The sequence below is a fragment of the Aythya marila genome, assembly GCF_965140915.1.
Source record: "Aythya marila genome assembly, chromosome: 16".
Taxonomy (NCBI): Eukaryota; Metazoa; Chordata; class Aves; order Anseriformes; family Anatidae; genus Aythya; species Aythya marila.
In genome coordinates, this window is record NC_139057.1 from 1,920,072 (window position 1) to 1,942,772 (window position 22,701).

Genomic DNA, 22,701 nt, shown 5'->3' on the forward strand with positions numbered 1-22,701 from the left:
CCTCTTCATGCTTTTCCCCCTTGCTCCTTGTCAGAGCAGGGACCTGCTTTTATGGGAGCAGTCAGGAAAATTACCATGCACTCCCTCACCATTCCATTACTCGCAAGGAAGGTGCAGCTTCTGTGCTAAATATCCCCAGACAAGCTTTAAAGTGGGATTAGAGCAGGAAGGGCAATGTCTGCTGGGTGCAAGCAACTCTGTGTCGGGCTCTCTGTGGGCTCTGGAAGAGAAGCAGCATTCCTCAGGATCCCATTTTCCTTTTTCTCCATCTCCTTTTGGGCAGTAGCAGCGTGTCCCGAATTGGGTCCGACCCCTGTGTCACTGCACCCCCAAAATAAACTGCTGGGAAGTGGCTTCTGCAGGGAAATCTGATAGATGACCGAACCGGAGCGTGAGGCACCAGACCCCAAACCCCTTTTGTGCCTTGCTTGTGGGGTGGCAGAGCTTAGCTCGGACCTGAGGCTGTTGGTGCCGATCCCCCAGGGCCAGATTTAGGGGCAGGGTCCGCGTGGCTCCCCCCACCCCTTACACACTGATCCCACCACTGCGGCTTCTTCGGGACCGCATCCTTTGAGCTGGGATCCCACGGGGAGGATGCTGCGGGTCCCAAACGCCCCTTAGCGAACCCTGCTCGCAGGATGCTGGCTCCTAACACGCCCCCCCCCGCTCCGGTTCCCAGCCCTCCTCGCATTTTTGCCGGATTTTAGGACAAATTCCCCATTCTGCCTCCCACTCTCCCCTTAGCACAGCATTCGGGGTGCAGGGCAGGGGGCGATTTGCCGGGTCGCCCGGCTGCGGGATCCCACCCCAGGTAAGGCTGCGGGGTCCTCGGGGTGGGGGTGGGGGGGGGGGGGAAGGAACCGGTGCTGGAGCCCCCCCAGCTGCAAAGGGGGGGCCGGGAGCCCGCAGCTCCGAGCGGCAGGGGGAGGACGCAGGTGTGGGTTTGGCTTTTTCCATTTTTTTTTTCTTTTTTTTTTTTTTTTTTTTTTCTCCTCCTTCCACCCCCCCCCACCACCACTCCCCCCGCATTGGTTTTACGCAGTGGCAGCAGCCAGGCAGCCGGGGCTGGCTCTGCCCAGCCGCCGTCCTCCCTCTTTCCCTCCCACCCTCCCTCTTTCTCTCCCCCCATCCCTCCCTTTTCCTTAAAAACGGGGGCTCCGGGGGTGCAGCCCCCTGCGCTGGCAGCAGCCCTGCCTTCCACCGAGCAGCCCCCTGCCCCTGCGGCTGTGCCCAGCCCGGCTTTGTGTCCCCCCCCTAAAACTCCCCCGGGGTGCCTGGATGCGGTAGAGGGGAAACCCGCACGCAGGTAAGGTTTGGTATTCTATTTTATTTATTTTTTTTTCCCCCAACTTTGAGCTTTTCCTGCTGCTTTGCAGGGGATGCCGCAGGGCTGCAGCAGGCAGGGGTCGGGGGGATGCCGGGGGGAGCCCCCAGCCCCGGTTGGAGGCTGCGGTGGCTCAAATGGGGGGAGGTGTGGGGGGCACAAAGCTGTTTGTGGGGTCACCCAGCCCCGGCTGGTTTGGGGGAGGCAGGTTTGGAGCATGCAGAGCTGGGAGGGCTGGCGTGGTGCAGTGTAACCTGCGCCGGCAGCGTGGAGATGCGCGGGGTGCTCGGGGTGCGCCGGGGGCTGCATCCCCTTAAAATGCTCTTGGGGAGGTCAGAGGGGGGCCGTGCCCTCCCCAGCGATCCACACATCACCCCTCTCCCTTAGCTTTGTGCTCCTGTTTCATCAGCAGGCTTCACGCCGTCTCTCCGGTGCTCCAGGTCCTTGGCACGGGCTGGAGGCTCAGGATGGACCCGCTCTTCCCTGCCCACATTTTGGAAGACCCCGACCTGCGCAAGCTGCTGAACGACTCCTCCATGCTGAACCTGAGCTTCCTCCCCACCAACTGGTTCAACAACAGCACGGGGGACAGCTTCCTGCCGCTGAGCATCAAGATCACCATCGTGGTCGTCTACTCCATCGTCTGCATCGTGGGGCTGGTGGGCAACTGCTCCGTCATGTACGTGATCGTCAGGTAGGACCCGCAGGGAGCCTCTGGGGCACGTCTCCCCCCTCTAAATCCGTGCTGGGGGGGTGGGAGCAGACAGGTGCTTCCCCGGTAATTGCGATGTGCTTCAGGAGCAATGATGTGGCGTTTGTTGCATTGTTTTGGTTTTATTTTGTTTTTCTCCCTCCCCAGGCGTGATGAAGGTTCCCACCAGCTTTCAGCTGCCCTTTGGTGCCTCCTAAAGTTTAAGCCAGAGAATGGAACAGAGCGTGCAGATCTGCTCAAAAAGGGGGGCTTTTTTTTTTTTTTTTCTTGCAAGCTGCTGGGCAGGGAACTGAATGTCCCCGGGGAGGGCAAAGTGCTGGGAGCATCCAGCTGCTGGGATGTGCCTGGTCCTCGATGGGACATCTCCCTCCTGTGTGATGTCTGGCAGCCAGCTGCAGGTAGCTGCTCCGTCTGGGAGCTGCCCTTTCCCAAAGCTGAATCTAATTCCAAGGGAAAGGACCTGCTGGGAGGCTCAGTCTTACTCTTACAGGGGAGAAAACAATAGGTGCAGCTCTTCCAACTCTTTGGGAAAATAAATATGATGCCAGGATGCTGCAGAGATGAGGATGGCTCCTCTGGCTCAGATGGGCTCCTCGCTCTGGAGCTGGGAGGGCAGGGACCTTGGCAGAGGGATGGAGCAAAGTGCTCCAGCAGCACTGGCTGACCTCCCTGCACGCTCCTGGCACCTTAACGCTCCCTGCCCTGGGATCAGAAACCCTGTTCCCCCCTGTAAGTGCAAAATGAGTTCCTGCAACTGTCAGGGCTATGATTATGTCAAATGCCAGCCACCCTTCTCTGATCTCCGTGCCCTGTGTGCTAAGGAGCCAGCTTCCATCCTATACACACATCTTAGCGGGTTCCTGGTGCAGGTGGATGCTGCCAGCACAGAAAAGGCACGGTAAACTTGTTTTCTCCTTCACAAAGATGATCACAGGTCAGCGGATGGAGGCTAAATCTCTGCTACAAGGGCACAGGGATGTTCCTGCTCATCAGGCTGCCTGTCAGCTCTTCCCGGGGACGAGTTCACGGCAGGGAGAAGGGCTCACATCAGCACAAAGGAGGCTGGCAGTGCAGCAGTGCCACATCTGGGTAGTTTGTAGTTGTTTACCGTAGTAAAGTCATCCGAGTGGGCACACGTGAGAGCAGTCGGAGGGATTGGGTGAGGGAAAAGTCCCCGTCCATGGCATGCAGCTCCCAGGGGTGCCTGAGCTGCTGTGCAGGCAGGGGAAGGGGTGGGCTCCTCGCCCAGAGCACCTACAAACCTCAGGTGTGTGTCAGGAGGAGAAGCTCTGGCAGAAATTTATTCACAGTCTTTGAGGTCTCATGGGACGTAAGCAGCCACCATCGTTTCATCCTCGTGGAATTGGGCTGGGCACTGGTTTCTGTTCCCAAATATCAATGCCACGTTGCTGGCTGTGAACGTGGGTGTGTGCTGGCCCCTGGGGAGAAGAATCCCTCCTTCCCCTAAGGAACAGGGTCCCCATGGCTGGACCTTGCTGGCTGCTGCTCTGGGGCTGTGGTCGCTCTTGTCAGGAACAAAAATGTCCCAAAGCAGCACCCTAGTCAGGGTGGACGTGTGCTGTGCCTGTGCAGGGCCATGCTTTCAAAATGGTGGCTTCAGGTTTGATCCTGTTGGCTTGGATGCCTTGCAGGTGGATAAACAAAACCAAGAAAAAGCAGAATTTAGCCCTGGAATTTCCCGTGGAACTTCTGTATTCAGTTTTTACTCATTTAAAATGAGTAAAACTCAAGGCAAGCATCACCCCCATCCACCCAGGCCTCTTCCCCTACTCCCTGTTCCATTTTACCCAGTACAATCCTATATATATACAGACTTAACTCTTCATTTACTCTTTTTTGGTATTGATCTGTGTTTTTCCCCCCCCCCAGTATTTCTATGTGGTCCTTGAAGGACCACTTAAATCATGTACTGGGGAGGTTATAACTGAACTAAAGCATCTGTAGGTGCCACTTCTGGTTACCTCTGAAAAAGATTTTTCTTTCCTTGCCCTTACCCTTGGGTAAGATGTGATAAACCAAACTCAGTATCTCAAATTTAACCACGGTCAAATATGTAAATTCATGCAGAGATGCCAAATTAGCAGACGTGCGTGTCTTCTGCTGGCCCAGCTGACTTCTCAAGCACAGGTTTTCTCCCAGGACTGGAGCCTGAGTGCTTCCTGGGCTTCATGCTTTAAATTGCATCTTTTGGGCTTGAAAGCTGGTTGCTGGCAAGCCAACGTGAGAATTGGGGATTCTCAAAAATATCTTCTCTTCCATTAATGGGGAAAAAATGGCAAACCCACTACAGTGGATCCTACAAAAACTGTTTTCATCCTTCCTTTCAGCAGGGATAACAAGACTTCAACACGCTACCCAAGCTGTAAGAAACTGGCGTGTTATCCTCCACAAAAATGGAATGATTTGGTGATGTAGACGGTAATTGTTTCCTGTTTTTCATGGAGTAGGGAAACACAGAGTCTAATATCAGCACTCAAGAAAATTGGAGCCTTCAGGAAGGCTTGTTTGTTCCTCTTGAATGAGATTTTTGCAGCTCGGGGAAAAGTTTAAAATCTCTTGGTATTTCAGACAAAAATAAGAACTCCAAGCCTCCTCTGGGTTTTCCCCTCTGCTGTAGAAGCCAACCTACATCTCTATTATATTTGGAGTCGTTTAATGTTTGGAATGATTAATTTGTAGTGACAGTCACCATGTGACTGCCAATCCCCTCCTAGTGCTTGAAGAACTAATTGGATAAGACCGAGAAGGGCCCTTGTCAGGAGCACAATTTCCTGGACAGTAAAGGGCCTATTGTGGAAATCTGCCTCGTCTGCGGCTTTGTTCTGCTCACTCATTGTGGAGCTCCTTTGCCCGTTGAGATAATGCCTCCCCTCCCTCCCTTCTTCTGCTGTTTGTCTGCTCTCTTCTGCATATATTTCCTGGGCTGCTTTTAATGAACGTGCACCGAGGAGTTGAACAGCACGGCACGGGTAGGGTTTTGGGGAGGGAGTGGGGGAAAACAGGCCGCTGGGATCCCTCGTAACTGAGCTGTGCCATGCTGGATGCCCAAGATCTTTGTTTTCAGGAAGAAAAGATGGAGATGACTCCAAAAGAAGGAGATGTGGTGTTCTCACAGTGGTGCTGCTGAGGCTGGGCCATGGGTTGGGGGAGATGCAAACCCAGCTGCCCAGCATCTCAAGGGGCATGAGGACAACCACAGCGTTGTAGTGCAGGGACCAAGACCCCAAATCTCCATGGCCCCTGGTGTGCCAGGGAAAAGGAGCAGGGCCACCATGCAGCTGCTGGCCTGGGAAAACCCTCTTGTCCCCTCTCCAACCCATTGCTGCGACGCCCGGCAGTGATGGTCTGAAGGACTCCCTTCCTCAGTGCTGGATCTGCTCAGCTGGGCCAACCTCCCTGGGAGTGACGCCTCGTTTCTAGGGCTCTTTGCCATGGGTTCTTCATGGGGTGGAGCAGGACAGCTCCCTCCTTCTGTGCCAGGGCTCCCTCCTGGTGCAGCAGGGCCCAGATCCCTTGGCAAAGCACTGGGGCTGCTCAGCTCTCCCTGGCGATGAAGGTGGTTTCAGAGCAGTTCAGGCAGCTCTTTAGGCAGGTTGGGGCTGTCAGACCCCTACCCTTTATTCACTGCTTGCAGGTGAGGCTGTAGGATGAGGGCTGGGATGCTGCAGGATGCTGAGGAGCACGGGCAGGGCTGCGCCATCCGTTCTTCTGCTGGAAACCTGCATCGATCCCCGCGAATAGGGGGGTGAGGGCAGCTGGTTGTGATGAGACAGGGAAAATGGAGTTAATTAGGAGGTTTCAGAGACGCTGATTTCCTAATAGAAAGCTTTCTAATGGGAGAACGTTGACCAGCTGCATGTCTCAGAGCTGAAATTGAGTGAGTGTTTAATGCGGTGCGGAGCCAGCGGATGCCAGCGAGGCCATCTGAGACCTCTGCTCGCTCTGGAGCTGCCTCTTTTTAGTTTTCCCTGGTTAAACAGAACAAAGACAATTGTTGCACTGTGCAGAGAAGGGAAACCCGTGCTGAGGGGTCTGTACAGAATGGGAAGAGCGGGAGGGAGAGTCCCTGTGGCAGAGGCTGTGGGGGATGGATGTGCAGTCCCCTGCCTTGCAGGTCCCCACGGACCTGGGCAAATTGTCCCCCAGGCCAGGGACTTGGCCACAAGGCTCGTGGCAGCTCTCCCCATCTCCTGCTTGCAGCTCCGAGGCCCGTGCTGTTGTTTTCCCCTGGCTTTGGTGGGATGAGATGAAGGGAGTCACCCATGTGCAACAGTAATTGAGTGATGCTTAATTTGGGACTTGGTTCCTAGCGCTTTTAGGGACTGAGCAGCTCCCAGGAGCTGGGGTGGCATTTAGGGCTGGAGCAATGCAGCAGGGGTGGATCCAGCTTGCATATGGGGATGAGAGCATCCTGCTGCAGAGCAGGCACTGGCAAACACCCTCCTGAAACTGAAGGCAGCCCTGAGCCCCCCTATGAGACACTGGGTGAGCTGTAGGGTTTTTTTGCTGCAGCAGCCCAGCCTCTGCCCTCGGCATGGCACCAGTTGGGGCCACGCGGTGTCCCTGTCCTCGTCTGTGCTGGCTCCTGACACCATTCCCCAGAGGCTCCTGGAGGGGAGCACGGCTCATTTGTCAAAGCTGTCACCTAGACACCGAGCTGAGACTCAAAGGGCAAGAAAATCGCCTGTCCCAAAGCCATGGTGCTGGCGGCAGCCTCCTTAACCCCTTGCTCGTCAGCCACCATCCTGCCAGGTAATTAACAGGCTTTTATGTGCCAGTGGTGCTGGCTGCTTTTGTGGGAGCATCTGGCTGCGTAGTCCAAAACGCTTTAAGCTCGCTTCATAAATTTGCTGTCTGTTTGTGGCCTGTTGCACCAGTAGGAACAATCAGGCTTAGTTTGGGGAGGAATTTCAGGATGAGCTGGCTCTGAAGCAGTGATCGCAGCGGCGGGGACGTGCAGGGCACCGCGTGGGTGTGCAGCAGGGGTGACACAAACCAGGATGGTCCGTGCCAGATCAAATACCAGCTTTGTACAACCTCTGGGCTGCGGGCAGGCTGGGAGCAGAGCTGTCACTGGACCGCTGCTGTTTTCCACCGTCACGGTTGGAGCAGCTCGGCAAAAACCCTCCTGAGCCTCTTCTGCTGTGTTTTGCTTCCCTGCTTCTCTGCAGACCTCTGCGTGTCCGGGAAGGGCAGCGAAGGCTGGTGGGGACGGAGGGAGCTGCTCGAGGGAACAGCACTGTCTGCATCCCAATGAGCTGGAGTTAGAGCATCACCACCAAAAGGCTCGAAGAGGCAGAGGGCGCCTGGAGGTGATGCTCACGGCTCCCCTGGGCTTGAAGGCTTTGCTCTGTCCCCTCTACCCTGGTGTCTGCAGCCCCATTTCAGCTTCTGGGGTTGCTGCAACCGGCTGGTGCTTACCCCTGGGGCATCAGGGGCGGCTTGTTCTGTGGTAGCTGGGTGGACAGGAGGAGCGATGCCAAAACAACAGCTTTGCAGCTTGCCCTGAGGCTCAGCCAGGGGCAGAATCCATCCATCCCTACCGAAAACAAGACCTCAAAGCCCAGCACGTAGAAGAGCTGCTGCCTTCCCACCTCGTTCCCTCCCCTGAAGGATTTGCCCCATGTAACGCTGCCTGGGGGCTCACTTAGCAAAAAACAGGAGGAAACCAAGCGCTGAGCTGCTGTCTCCATGCTTTTCCTCTTCGGCTTCAATAGCTGGGAGAGCACGAGAGCAGAGCAAAAGGGATTACATCTGTGGCAAAGGTGGAGCAGGATGGAGAGCTGGGAGCTGGCTGGGCTGCCCTGCAGGAGATGCTCCATTAGGAAATTGCCTCTGTGACCAAGAGCAAGAAAGTGGCTCAGCAGGGAGGTGATGTCCTCCAGGGGGGCCAGAGGCTTATCCGAGTCAGAGCCGTGCTGGGAGGGGGTCTTAGGTGCCTCCTACAGCCTGAGAGTTTGTTTTTTATTTTTTAATTTTTTATGTGTGCAGATTAAGAAAGAGAACACTCTCAGTTCCCAGGGAAAAAGAAAAGGAAGGTTAATCCACAGAGAAATGATTAATTGATTTTTGTTTGTACTGAACATTCTGGAAATGTTTGGGAACATTGGTTTGTTGGGATGATGACTGTTGGCTCTCAGCGTGCGGAGAGAAGTGGAGCTACAAGTAATTAATTAGGTGTAAATTAATTTCTCCACCTGTTAAGAGCAAAAAAAAGGGCTCAGAATCCACTTGAAGGTCAGCTGAAGGAGGCAAGCAGTGGGGCCAGCTGCCCCCAGCACATCCTCCCTGCCAGGGGAGGTGGCTCTGCTGTCACCTCGAGGAGGGGGTGACAACAGGGACAGCAGGGAGGGGACAGCGAGGCCTCCTGGGTGGAGGGATTGGGATGGAGAGCTGAGGTTTGCAGCCTGGACAGGGCTGGCTGAGATGTCCCAGACTTGTCGTTGTGCTGGGGACAGGGGCATGCATGGATGGGGACAGTGTTGTCCTCTGTGGATGCAGGATGGGTCCAGCCTTAGTGGTAGATGCAAAGGGATTGTTGCTTGTTTCTCAAGTTGCTCAGAATTCCTTTTCTTAATTTTTTTCCCCTCTATGTGCTTAAGCGGGCCTTTTTTTAATCATTATTATTATTTTTTAATGCAGTTGTTATTCCTGTAAGTTATAACATCAGTGAAAGAAGCCGGAGTTAGAGGCGTGGTGATGAATTGCCTCTGTCCTCGCATCCTGTAAGGATGGACTGGAACAAGCTTGACCTTTGGGAAGGCAAGATCAGCCTGGTCTGAGGGCAAAGAGGCAGCCTACAGCTCCCAGGAGTCATTTGCTAAGACTGTCTTAGGTGACTGAATAAATTCCTGAAGCCTGAGCTGACAACACTTTTATGTATTTTTATGTGCTGATACAGAAAAATGATTTAATTTCTCTCCCCCCACCACTGACACAAGCTGCTGACCCAGAAGGGAAAATGTCTGAATCCAGTCACAGATCCATCACATTTCCACTACTTAAATTACCTCATTTATACCAAAAATGAGAAAGCAAAACCAACCCACCCTGTGGTGCTGCTGCTCTGGGGTACGGGGCACTGGAGGCTCCTTTCTTCCTAAAGCAGAACTGCACAGGAAATCCCGAGGTGTTAAAACCCTGGCAGCTTCCAGGTTGAATTGTTTTTGCAAAGTGTATTGCTTGGTCATCCCTTCACAACAGGAAAGACACCGGTACTTTTCCTTTACTGCTTTTGTTTATATAAATTAGTCTGATCTGAGGAGGCTTTCTAAGAACCCATCACTTGCTTGGCTGCTGTGGTTTCTGGGCCAGGAGGAGCCTGACTCAGGCTCACGTGGGACCATCAGGTGCTTCTGCCAATGTTCACCCCCTCCAAAACCTTCCCTTGGCTTTCAAGGTCAAAGGTGGGCTCCTTTGCTCCTTGGCTTTGCTCTCCTGGCTTAATTCGGCCAAAAGCTTTTCAGGTCAAATCAGACCCTGTAATATTCTAGTGCCTAGCGAAGTGGAAATAGCGCAGTAGTTTATGGGTTTCAGTGTTGCTCCCGAATGAACTTGCCCTCGATTAATAACATATCATTGTCTGCCATGTCTGGCAACACTTCTGCAAAGGCCATTAGTATAGTAAATGATGGATGAACTGAAGTTTTAAAATATGCCAACGTTTTAGCTCTCTGTGTCCGTGAGATGAGCATCCTGGAGCTGAAAGGTTAGGCTCAGTCACAGCTGAGTTTCCATTTCTGCACGCTCTGCATGCATCCTTGGGCAGCTGATCACATCTTTCCCAGCATCACTTCCCATCTGTGAAAAGGAGATGACCAACGTTAGAGCAAGGTGAATCTTTTGGGGCTGTCAGTTCATGCGATAAAAGCAATATAATAATGACAAAAACCCTTTGGAGTTTGGCTCAAGTCTTTATCTCCAAACTGCCTCTTTCCTTGGGAAGATCCACTGTGATATTTTGATGTCTGATACAAATCTCTTTTCTCACCAGGGCTGGCCATCTCACCCAGGTCTTACAGCTCACGTTAGCCATCGTCTTTGGCTATGAGCCTATACAAAATGGCTAATCAACTTATCCCTGGGCCATATGAAGCCTTTCAAATCAGCTTACTGGCTAAAGCTCTCACCAGTATTTAAGATAATGAAGCCATATGTGATGAAATTCTAGATTAGTCTTATTGAAGTCATTTTTCAAAAAGCATGATAGGAGCTGACAGCCTCAGGCTTTCATTGTCCTTCCGTGCGGTCTATGGGAATAAGCTTTTCCTGCCCGTGAGACTGTGTGTGGAAGCACCATTTTCATCACTGCAGGAACTGGGAATGAGCTCGTGGGAAATAGAAAGGAAGGAGCAGTGTTCAATCTCTCTTCCTTATTTATTTATTTATTTATTTGTTAGAAAAATACAACGTCTCCTTCCTACCATGACAGAGTGCCCTCTTCATCAGACCGTGGTGCCTTACCCATCGCTCATCAAGGGCAGCTGGAGCTCTAACCCTTGCTCACTTCTGCATTTCAGATTCACCAAGATGAAGACAGCCACCAACATTTACATCTTTAACCTCGCTCTGGCCGATACCTTGTGTCTGATGACCTTACCCTTCCAGGGTACGGACACGTTCCTGGGCTTCTGGCCCTTTGGCAACGTCCTCTGCAAGATTGCCATCTCTATAGACTACTACAACATGTTCACCAGCACCTTCACCCTGACAATGATGAGCGTCGACCGCTACATCGCGATCTGCCACCCCATCAAAGCCCTGGACATCCGCACTCCCCACAAGGCCAAGGTGGTGAACGTCTGCATCTGGGCGCTGGCTTCTGTCTTTGGCATCCCAGCGATGGTGATGGGATCTGCAGAAAATGAAAACAATGGTCAGTGAAAAGGCATCTGGGGTGGGAGAGTTTAATGGAGTGGCCATGGGTTGGCGAGGTACTGGAGGGGGCAGTCAGTGGGTTGAGGTCCTTGCTGTACAGCCTTTTTATCCCTTGCCTCTTTGTCTTTGCCTCACTGCTATTTTATTTTCTGTATTAAGCATGCCGAACCAAACTGAAAGTGCAGATGTTTCTGTTCCTGACATGGGTTTGCTGATCTTCCTCCCCTTTCTATTTTCCCTTGCAGAAATTGATTGTCTAATTAAGCTCCCTTCACCCGTGGATTACTGGGATCCAGTGTTTGGCATCTGCGTCTTTCTCTTCTCCTTCATGATCCCCGTGTTGATCATTACCATTTGCTACAGCCTCATGATCCGACGCCTCAAGAACGTCCGCGTCCTCTCAGGCTCCAAGGAGAAGGACCGAAACCTGAGGCGCATCACCCGCATGGTCCTGGTGGTGGTGGCCGTCTTCATAATCTGCTGGACTCCCATCCAGATTTTTGTGCTGGTCCAGTGCTTGGGCGCCAAGGCAGAGAGCGAGCTCGAGCTGGCCATCTCCTGCTTCTGCACGGCGCTGGGCTACGCCAACAGCAGCCTGAACCCCGTCCTCTACGCCTTTTTGGATGAGAACTTCAAGGCGTGCTTCAAGAAGTTCTGCTTCCCCAGCGCCTTCAGGACGGAGCTGCAGATGTCCAACAGGATGTGCAGCATCGCCAAGGATGTGGCTTATGCCTGCAAGAACTCGGAGGGGACTAACAATCCGGCCTGACTAGGCATGGAAATTCCCATGGTGGCTGTCGCCCAGCAGAGTCCAACCACCCCCACGTCAGAGCTAACTCAGATAACGGCCCTTTAGCAGGGCCTCGGGACTGAGAGGCAAGAAACCAAGGAAATCATTTTGGGGGTTGGGAAAATTGGACACTGCAAGAGCATGCAAAGAAAAAAAGGCAGTTTGATGTATTTTTAATTCCGGTGCACGCTGCACTGAGGAACATCTCTAAAATCAGCCTTTTGATTCCTGTGAAACCCTGACGGTCTGCAACACTATGGAGAATTCAGGATTTAAGGGTTTAAAACAGGCATTGCTCCTGCACCTTACGCTTCTGCTGCTGGGAGACAGACAAAACGCAGACTATTGCATTTCTTTTTCTCCTCCCTGAGTTAAGACTCTCAGCTCGCGTGGCTCACCAGGTAGCTCGTGTGCGGTTTTATTCCTGCGGCACTGCTCTGAAATGAGACTTCGCTGAAGCCAAAGCGGGCAACGGCTGTCGGAGCAAACCCAAGATCATCTCCAGGATGAGTCACCGCGAGGGGAAGGCTGCGGGGAGGGAGAGGAGGGAGCAGAGCTGGCAGAAAGGGAAATTCAAGCTGCCAGGAGCCGGGGCTCGAAGCCTCAGGTGGACAAGGGCAGCTCCTGGGGATGGAGCTCTGCGGCAAAATCCTCCGCCCGAGCTGGGCATTGAGGAGGGGCTGCCAAAGCTGACGAGCACAGCTCAGAAGAAGAAGAAGAAAAGACAGATGAAATGAACACACCTTTGTTTACATGCTGCTATAATTTTATTTTTTTTTAAGCACTGTATTTCCGTTGTAATAATGGACAGAATGGCTGTATATACGCATATGCATCTCAATATTGCTATGGGTACAGCTATGGCATAGGATTTTGGCTTGCCAAGCATGCCTTGGTGACCCTCCTCACTGAGAGGGGAAAGCAATGAGGTGGCTTATGTACACACGTACTTATGTATAGGGGAAAGCCAGCTCAAAGCATTACACTGGCAGCTCCTCCAGGAGACACAGATGTTTCTGGTGTGAAGGGCAGCCTAAAACAGTCCTACCTGCTCTGTGTCAGATAAACAGTGTACAGACCATACAAAAAGCAGTTTATTTTTTTTAAGCAAAATGACTTACGTGATGCTGAGAGAGCTGGGGAAACGCTGCTGAGGCACCACCCCCAACCAGACTGATTTTCCTCTCCTAAAGGTGAAAAATTTCATTGTAAAATGAAATTTGGGAAGTATTCCCAAACAGTTTAACCACCGAGCGCCCTCTGCTCTGGCAGGGACAGCAGACTTGTGTTTTTGTAGCACAACAGCCCCAGGAAGCCTTGGGGAGTGGTGGCTTGTGGTGCTGATGGGGGAGTGAAGCAGCGACCTCTGCATGGAGAGGGGAGGTCAGCCCCAATGCAAGAAACGGCAGCATCGGCCAAACTGTACAGATTTCACCTGAATATATATTTCTTGTGCTCTGGTCTATGAGATTCTGTATTTTTAATGTATTGATTTGCCAATATTTTGATGCTGTCATGTTCTTTATATATGCTGTACAAAAGAATCTAATGTTATATTTCTATGTAGAGTGTTTCCCCCATGGTTGGGCTTAAAATATAAAATATAGATGCGATTCCAGTGTCCCATGTATAGGACCCAGACCCCTTGCAAACTGTGCAAGCTGGAGGGATTTTCACGCTGTTTAGAGTTTGATTGGGAAGCTGGAGGGGTACCAGAGAAAACTTTACAAGTAGCACTTCCCCTGAATAACCAAGGGAGAGGAGGAGCTCTGGGCACTTTAAGCACTTTGTGATGGATGTTTATTCCCTTGCACTCACCAGGAAATCTCGTACAGCCCCCAGGTATGTAAAGGAAACTGCCCAGGACCACGCTGCTGGCAGGCTGCATCCGTGCCTGCGATAAAATGAGCATGGAGCATCACCTGGGCACGGGGTGCTGGGTGCACGTGGGGTTGGGACACGGCTGCTGGGCTCCTCCTGCAGAGCTGTGGAGGAGCAGGAGGGAGCTCCTTAGTTCAGGTTCAGCAGCAGCCACGCTCCCTTTGTAATTCCTGGTTGCGTTTTTAAATAGATTTATGTCCTCTGAAGATACCCCAGTGTTTGGCATTTTTTATAAGGATTTTGTTATAATGACTATGCTGCAACAATCTCGCGTAATCAAGTACCCAATAAATGTGTGTTTACTGAGCTTTTGGGTAATTCCGTGGCCCTTGCAGTGAACGTGTTTAGGCATTCTGTTCAATGCTCAGTGGAGTTCGTTATGAGAAGAACAACAAAACCTGAAAGCAAAAGCTTTATTGTACCGTGCCTACAGAGTTAAAGGCTTGTGATCGGCTGGCCGGCTGGAGCACAGGCTCTTTAATTCTCCTCTGAAATGGTTGTGTTGATATGATTTTACAATTACCGCAGTGTAAGTGACAATTTCCTAGGTGGCTACTTGTGCGCTTTAATAAAGGAAAATAAAAACCCCGTGTACTTGGAATGATGCGGAGTCTGGAAGCCTGAAGTGCACGGAGCAGCTTGCTGGGGTGCCCGCACGTGGGCTTATTTCTCCACCCAAACCACTGCCGAGGGCATGCAACACCACCGAAGCACCCAGTCCCTTTTTATTGAGGTCAGAGGGGATGTTTATTACGCTGGCTTTGTCTGGAGGCAGCCTGGAAGTAGAAAATGTGAGGAAACTACAAAATGGGTGGTTGGAGAGGGACACGAGCTGCCCGCACCCAAAGCCCCACTGCAGGCAGGTCCCATGGGGCACTGGCTGCTGGGGTTTAGGGCTGGAACAAGCCCTTCCCAACCCCCTGCTGCCTCTTCTCTGGGTTTACAGGGCTGGGCAGGACGGGGAATTACAGCACTGCTCCGAAAACAAAGCCAAGGCAATATTCTGCAGCCTGACTAGATGGATTATCTAGTGAGATGTGCAATAAGGAAAGTGTCTTCTCTCTGCATGGAGATCAATATTCCTACCCGGGCAGGTAAATATCAGCAGAGGTTTCTTTATTAACAGTGGGGATTTTTTTTTCAAAAAAAAAAAAGAGAGAAAATTGGTGAGGAAAAAAAAAAAACAAAACCAACACTGAAATCTTTATTGCTTTTCTAGTTCAGTTAATTATAAGTACCCAGGAGTGAGTTCTTATGGCAAAGCCATAAAATAAAACACTTTACTCAGTATTATGGAATTTATTAATGTCCTAAGCATTCTCCCTGCTGCTGCTGGCCGTGGAGGCCCCGGGAGGGATGAGCTGAGCTCTCCCCAAGGACTCCCCTTGGCGCACGGCACCGGCACCTCTGGGCAAAGCTCTGGCTTTTGAGGGATGCTTCGCTCTGCCAGCACCACGTCTCCTTTTGCCTTTGTCCAGGCTGTTCTGCTGAAAACTTTCCCCAAAAAGGAATCACGATTTCTACAAGCAGCAATAAGGTGCCGAATCTGCACCTTGCTGCAGTTCAGGTGGTTTTATGCCACGGGAAGAACTTACCTGGGGAGGGCAGAGCTGTCTTTTACTGAGCTGCAGATGAGGCTGAGGGTCTCTGGGTCAGGTCAGCGTTCACTTGAAGTCACCCTCCCAGTGCCCAGCACCCTTGGGAGCCGCAAAGCCCTTCACCATCTGCCACTCGTGCCCTGATAAAGACATTATCTAATGCTGAGAGGTTGCCAAGGCTATTTTTCCAAAGTGTTTTCGTGAGGAGCTAGACTGCAAATATGTCTCTCTCTTTCTTTTTTTATTTATTTTCCCTCTCCAGAGGAAGATTTGTCAGCTCCCTAAGGAGCTGGAGCTGGGCTCTGATCTCCCACTGGGTATTTGGGGTGCTGTGGCTGGATGCTGGGAGCAGGACGCCTCTCGTCCCGTGCTGCTTTGTGGGGAGATGGGTGCTCTGCGCTGCTGCAGCCTCCGTGTTTTAATGCAGGAGGTCTGCAGAAGCAGCTGGTGCTGGCACAGCCCTTGCTACCTGCTCAGAAAGAAGCCTGGCAGCAAAGCAGCCTCTGCCAGAAACGCTCTGCTTTGCTTCCCCACTCATTTCGCCGTGCTTCCCTTCAGCTATTTTTGTGGCTCTTTATGTGTGAGCAGGATTCTTCCCCCAGCAAGGGGAACCTCCTCTGGAAGGCTCCTGGGCTGTACCCTGGTGGTGCCTTCCCCTCCACGCTGGGTGTCCGTGTGGATCCATCGCCGTGACGGTGCAGGGCTCACCCCTGTTCCTCTGGGGTGCTTCACATCCCCAACCTGAACCTTCTGAGCCATGCCCCGAGGCTGGAATAAGGGCGAGAAGATAAAATGAGGTCCGGAGGTTTCAGCATCAGCCAGTAACCCCAGAGTCACGGTGCTGTGTGAGGAGCAGAGATGTACAGGCTATAAGATATAAGAGCTGTGATGCCAACTGGTGTTCGGCACAGGGTTTTTGGGGGTGGGAGGTGATGTTAGAGGATCTGTAGCCCCTCCTTGCCATGTCTGAGCTGATGCACATCCATTTTGAGTGGCTGCATGCCCCTGCCTTGCCCATTAAACCAGGACTACATGCCTCCTTTGCTTCAAACACGTAATATCATACGGGTTAAAGCCACGACTCATTCTGAAAGAAGGACTTTCAGGATTTGTCTGAGCACTGAGGAGACATGAAAAAGGACTGCTTACAAGGCGGGTACACTCCAGAAGGAGCCCCACGGCTCCTGAACTCCCTTTGTTCCTTTCCTCGCTACCCCGAAGCCTGGATAAATTGCATGACAGAATGAAATGATCAATAAATAGAACAACATGGTTATGTATCTTGGCAACGATGATGCTAATCAGCCATGTAAACTGACTTTGCTCTCTCTCTCCCTTAAAGCAGCGCAGTCCCAGCTGTCTGCAGAGGAGTGATGGGGGCTCTCTGCAGCCTGGGGCACCCAGGTCGCCTTTTCCCCTGCCTTGCTCTGTGAGCAGCCGCAAGACTTCTGCTTCAGCAACCCAAACAACTCACTCCTTGGAGTGGAAAATGCAAAATAATACCCCAAAACAGCTAGGACCACCTTCACCCTAGGAGAACATCTCTCCTGTTTGGCTTTCAGGGTATTTGCTCCTCTGTCTTTGAGCTGCTGGTTGGGCCCCTGGAAGCAAATCCCCTTGCTCCGTGCTGGCACTGCTTGGGATGCTCCTGAGCAATGTGCAAGTTGCATTATTTGTGGCTCCATGATGGTGTTATGAATGTCCTTGCTGCTTGTTCCTGCTTGACTCCCCAATCCTTGCCTCCTCCTGCAGTATATAAGAGCTGGGTGGCAAATCTGACCTGCAGAGCCCGTGCTGGCACCAATTTCTGGCAGCGCTCAGCCTGTCCATTAATGCAGCAAAAGGCGTTTTTCCTCCAGTGCATGTAACTGGAGCAAGGGGCTGTAGCTCCCGTGGGGCTGGGGGCTGTGAGGAGCCCTCCTGCCTGCCCTCATCCACCGCTGGCACCCAGCCTGGCAGCATGCTCGGGAGCCAAGAGCCGAGCAGCACCAGCCCTGCCAAACAGATTTTGAGCACGGTGAGGTGAAGGATGAATTGGCAAGAAGCTAAGCAGGCAGCTTGATTTTTATTTATTTATTTATTTTTATTTTTTCCCAAGGAAACCGCTGGCAGAATTAGCACGTTCCCACAATCTAGTCCTTGGATACATCAGCTCACCTTTCTGCTGGCAGCGGAGAGGAGACCCGGCGAAGTTTGCAGCGGCTCTATCCAGGCTATAAACATCGATTTTTGTGTGTGTTTTCAGCCTGCCATGTGCAGTAAGTACTCTAAAAGGACCCTGCCATGCTGATTCACTCAGTGATGAGGAACAAAAACACAAGCCATGCAGTCAATAGGTAATCAAGATTAATGGCTTTTCAGCCTACTTTCCCCCATGTGAAATGAATCCTGCCTTGTGACTCGGCTGTTTAACGTTTGCTCAATTTTAGGCATTAATGGCAACTTCTCCACGCGCACAGGTCATTTGTTCACAGCTTTTGGACTTCCCCTCGTCTCGTCATTGCGCCGTTCTTGCTTTGCTTAACCACAGAGAAAATTCCTGGAGATAATCGCTCGCCTCCAGGGATTAAGCTTAAAAGAGCAGAAAACGAGCCCAACCTCTGGCTGCTAGCATTCATCCCTGCTCCCTGCATTCCTGCGGCGGTGGGGATGGAAAAGCGAGCAGGGCTGCTCTCCCCACAGTTTGCTTTGGCATCTTCTCTGGGGTTTAGCTTCAATGCGTTCGCCTGGAAAACCACCTCGTGTGTTAGGGATGGAAGTGAGCCTGGTGGCGAGGCTCTGACCTGTCTCATCCCTGCTCCTCCAGCCTCCTCTGCCTGGCTCCTGCTCAGCCTGGAAGGAAGGAGCTTGGCTGAGCTCAGCTCACAGCACAGAGCTGCCCTCCTTCTCCACCACACAGCGCAGAGAAATGTAATTACACCCGCATCCATCGCATCGATACGAGGCAGCAGCAGGCTGGGTCTCTCGGGACGCTCCGTTGCATTGAAATCTGACTTTATTAATTACCAGCCTCTGATCTCATTTGAAGGTTAAGTTTATGAAACCGAATCCTTATTTTTTCGGCGTTCCTTGTTCGTCTGTCTTATTGAATTTTGTCCGGGGGATGTTTGGGGCTTTAGAAACTCCCGAGCTGCCTTGTTCTTCAGCCGTGAGCTGCCCAGGGAAAGCTGCAGAGCAGGGGCAGATGATGATGTACAGAAGCCCTGGCAAAAGAGGGAGAAATAAATTCCAGCTCCAGGAGCTGAAAAAGGAGACACGTCCCTGCTGGGAGCTGTCTTTTGCTGGGATAAAGCTGTGGTTTATTTTGCCCTCCCTGGGGACTCCCTGTCCCCATGCAGGAGGTGCTGAGGGGACACAGGCCAGGGGTGGTGGCTTTCCATAGCCACGGTCACCTCCGCTCTGGGAAAGCTTTCCAGCTGCCTCTTTATGCAGCGAGCACAGGATTTGGCTTTAGGCACTTATAGGAGTGCCTGTTTTTTATCTAGACATCAAATATTATTTTTTTTTAAAGGGAAAATAGCCGCTAAACAGCTCTTGAAGCTTCGGGCTAGTGCCTAATTCCACTCGAAGAGCTTTGTTAGATAATTGTAATACTTTTCTGAGAGAAAATAGAGCAATTGAGGCTCGTAATTAAAAGCTATTCAGACAGCTTTGATCTTTCTCTCTGCATCTTTGCTTACCAAAAGCAAATGCCAGTGAGAAACTCCTGGCAATATTTACTGCCACTGCACTTGGTGTTTTTCTTTCCCTCCCAGCACAAGTGAGCTGAGGGTGGGAACACCAAGCTTCGAGGAGCTGGGACCCTCTGAAGGCATCAAACTGGGCTTGTTTCACCCCAAACTAGGGGAGAACCTGGTTCCCTGGGTTTGTAGTGGGAGCATTGGGGGCTGGTGGCTCATCAACACCTTTTGTCCCTATCCAGATGTCCCCCAGGAGCCCCCAGGATCCCCTGGGTGACAATGCAAATGCTATGGACAAGCCAGGCTGTACAGAAAATTGACAAATTTTCTCTCTTAGACGTCTTTTAACAACATCAGCTACAGACCCTTCTGCTTCATGTCTTCTGTATTCCTCTATATTGAGTTTTTGCTCATCTATTTTTAATTTCTCTTCTCATTTTTTTTTCCATCTAAATATGCTTGAGAGCTGGGCCTTCATTCCTCGCTGGAGAATTGTTTCATTTCTCACCCAAAATCGTGACCGGCAGCAGGAGACGGCGCAAGGCTGCTCAGGTACCAGGGGATTACAGCTTCGTGGGGGATCGAGCTACAGCACAACTCCAGTGGGCACAATTAACCGAAACAAGCAGAATTTCTTGCTGCAGCATGAAGGCTTAAAAGCAATAGCGATTTCCGATCCCCGCTCCATGTCTCAGGTGCCTGCATTTAATGTCTGTGGTGGGAATATGAGCCCTAATTCCTGTTTCTGGGGTGGAAAATGGCTCTTTTTCCATCTCCTGAGGCTGACGAAGCACAGTCCCCCAGTCCCCAAGGGGCAGGTGATGTCCTGATGTCCTTGCTGGTGGGGGACACGCAGGATCCCCTGATTTCCCCCACATGCTGCAGCCCCCAGCCGAAAGCCCCCAGCTCCTGCCATAGCCTGGGAGCTGTGAGGTTGCCCAGCACCTTTGCACTCATTCAGGCACCCCAGAAGGAAGCTCATCTTCGGCTTTGGGACTGAGCTGGTTTCCTAGCTTGATGCACGGCCGGCTGGAAGGGGCTGGAAGGGAGGGAGGGTCGCTGGTGGAGCCCCCTGTGATCCTGGGGACCCTGGGAAGGATGCTTGGGTTTGCAGAGCGATAGCAGATTTATTAGGTGACTTTTTAAGGGCATTTATTTCCCTGCTTCCAGTGTTCAAAGCACAGCAAAGCTTGTCTGCAGCAAACCAGCCTGATGCGATTGAGACGGATGAATTAGGGTTTCCTGCAGGGTGAACTTGTGCTAAGAGCAGGGAAGGGGTCCCCTCCGCCCTGATTTCTGCTCTCCCAGCAGCAGCAGCAGCAGCAGCAGCAGCCAGGCCCCGGGTGCGTGCTCAGAGGCTCTGCCCGAGCACGCAGCCTCGCAAGCAGCTCCCCTGCGTGCAGCCCAGCAGTGCTGCGGAGCTGCCGGAGCTGCAAAAAGAAGCGGAGAGTGCCGCTTAGTGCCGCGGGGCTGCTGCAGCACAGGGTGCCTTTTGGCATGCACATCACCATCTCCTGCACCTGTGGCAGCAGGACATCCTCTAGAGTGTCCCCTCTCTGGGGGAGACCTCGGCCAGATCAACCCCTTCCTCCCCTGGGGCATCCCATGGAGGAAAAACGGAGCTGAGGCTCCTGCCTTGAATGCACAGAGAAAGGCAGGGCTGCAGGCAGGACGCTGGCAACAGCGTGGGATCGCTGGGACCGCTCAGCCAAATATCTGCTGAGGATGTGGAGAAGATGGGATCACACCTTTCTTGGTGGTGCTCAGACAGGAGGCTAAGGTGCAGACTGAAATACGGGAAATTCTATTCAAAAAAAGGAAAAAAAAGCAAAAAAACCACACTTTTGTAAGGGTGGTGCAATACCCAGTGAGGCTGTAGTTTCTCCATGCTTGGAGATCTTTAAAACTGGGGTGGACACGGTCAGGGCAAACTGCAGCAGGGGCTGCTTGAGCAGGGGGTGTCAGGCTCCAGAGGTGCCCCCAGCCTCAGCCACGCTGATTCCGTGGCGGTCGTGGCACAAGATTAAAAGGGAAAAACTCCATCAATGATGCTCAGGTCTGAACGAGTGTGATTTCAGCTGGAGAGAGGCTTTGCTGCCCTTCCTGCAGACCTGACGCCGACGAGCAGTGGCGATGGACCTAAGCAGACAATCCAGGAGCTTGGTGGCACCCCAGGAGCCAACTTTGGGGAACCCCAAGTTTTTTTTCCCCCCTCTGGAGCCTGTTGCCAGCAGATGGCAGCCGTGCTGAAGAGGTGGGTGCCTGTCTCAGCCCAGGTGCTTGTGGTGCCCAGTCTCTGCTCCAAGGGGGCTTTGGGGCACCCCAGCACCCTGCTGCTGCCAGCACCCACCTCCTGCCTTCAGGAGATGGTCGGGACACGGCCCCCAGCTTTTTGCCCACAATCAGCCACCTGCATCGCCCCAATCCTTCATTTTTTTCCAAAATGAACACTTTTAATATGGAGAAGGCAACAGAAATGTCTTCGTGTTCACAAATCTCTTCTGGTTTTCTAAAAGGGGAACGTGGAATTGCCTTTGTGATGTACCAAAGGCTGCTAAGTTTGGTGCCAGAGCCCTGAGGGCACTGACAGGCCTGAATCACCCTGAGCAGCCTCACCTGGGGGCTGCCCCAAGCCCCCACCCTCTCCAGGAGCCTTTTTAAGCTGGGTGCTGCCACCAGAGCCCTCCCCTCCTAGCGTGGTCTCCTGGATGGGCCTTGGGGTGCAGCCTCCTCTTCGTCCTTGTTTTTTGGGAGAACCGATGTTCTTGGTATCTTGTCTCGTGGATGGGCTCAGGTAGGTGTGTTGCAGCTTGTCTCTGCCCCCTGTTCTTTTGCTTCACCCTTTCTGCCCCTCCCTGGTGGGGTGCAGACAGCTCAGGACCCACCTTGGTGCCTTTAGGGCCAGGGAGCTTTCCCTGTCCCAAGCTGAAGAAGGGAAAGTGAAGAAAAACTGGGGAGAAAAAGCTTAAGTGTGTCTCATTGTAAATGAGACATGAGTTTTTTTTTTTTTTTTGAGGACAGCTTCTTTTGCAAATTTTAAGCCAGTTAGTATAGTTTCCTAGGGAGGTTAAAGGATGGGAGACCAAGCTTGCCCCAGGCAGACCCCTTCCTGCAGCCCTCCAGGATTGTGAGTGCTGTGCTCAGCTGGGCCTGCTGCCCTAGCACAGGGCTGGTATCAGGTGGTTTTTTTAGGGTGATAATGAGTGCAGTGGGTTTTCAGTATTGCTTTGGCTGGAAACTTCCACTCACGCTTCACAAGGTGCTCTGGTGGCTACACCGCTGCTCCCGGTGTACCGTGGTCCTGTGGGTCCCCTCCCTGACCTTTAAGCAGGGGGAAACACTGAAACACTGTGCACAAATATGCATAAAAACTTTTCTGTAAGCTAGTGTGTGGGTCTAGAAGCGTAGCTAAGAGATTAGAGGTATTTGGGGGCAAGTGAGGTACCTCTTTATAAGTATTTGATATTAAATGGAGAGATATTCACCTGTGCTTTGAGCTGGTTGGGGGAAAGCCATGGTGAGGGCAGCAAAACACCTGATTTGTTTGTGGCTTACAAAACACCTGATTCGTTACAAATTGATGACTTCTGATTTTACAGCAGATAAAATGCAATACATCTAGCAATGACGTGGGACAAGTAGCACAGGGTTTCTTCAGAGAAAGAAGGACCATTTTTTTCCCCATGAAGTTTATTTCATCAGTCACTCTTAAATAAATATATATATTTGACATTTAACAGAAACAATTAGTTAAAAATAACTTCTAACACAAATCACTACAGTTGCTGAAATATTTATGTGGTGTTGGATATCAACTT

At 52.0% G+C, this 22,701-nt stretch overlaps 1 protein-coding gene across 1 annotated transcript; it reads left to right on the plus strand.

Moving 5' to 3' along the window:
* Nucleotides 1-1,791: 1,791 nt before the first annotated feature.
* OPRL1 (opioid related nociceptin receptor 1) lies at nt 1,792-11,703 on the plus strand (the record flags this gene model as incomplete). The annotated part of the gene is made up of 3 exons (XM_082773256.1): nt 1,792-2,018; nt 10,577-10,932; nt 11,180-11,703. 3 exons carry the CDS (start codon nt 1,792-1,794, stop codon nt 11,701-11,703), a joined length of 1,107 nt encoding a protein of 368 aa, XP_082629382.1.
* Between the last annotated feature and the right edge of the window lie 10,998 nt (nt 11,704-22,701).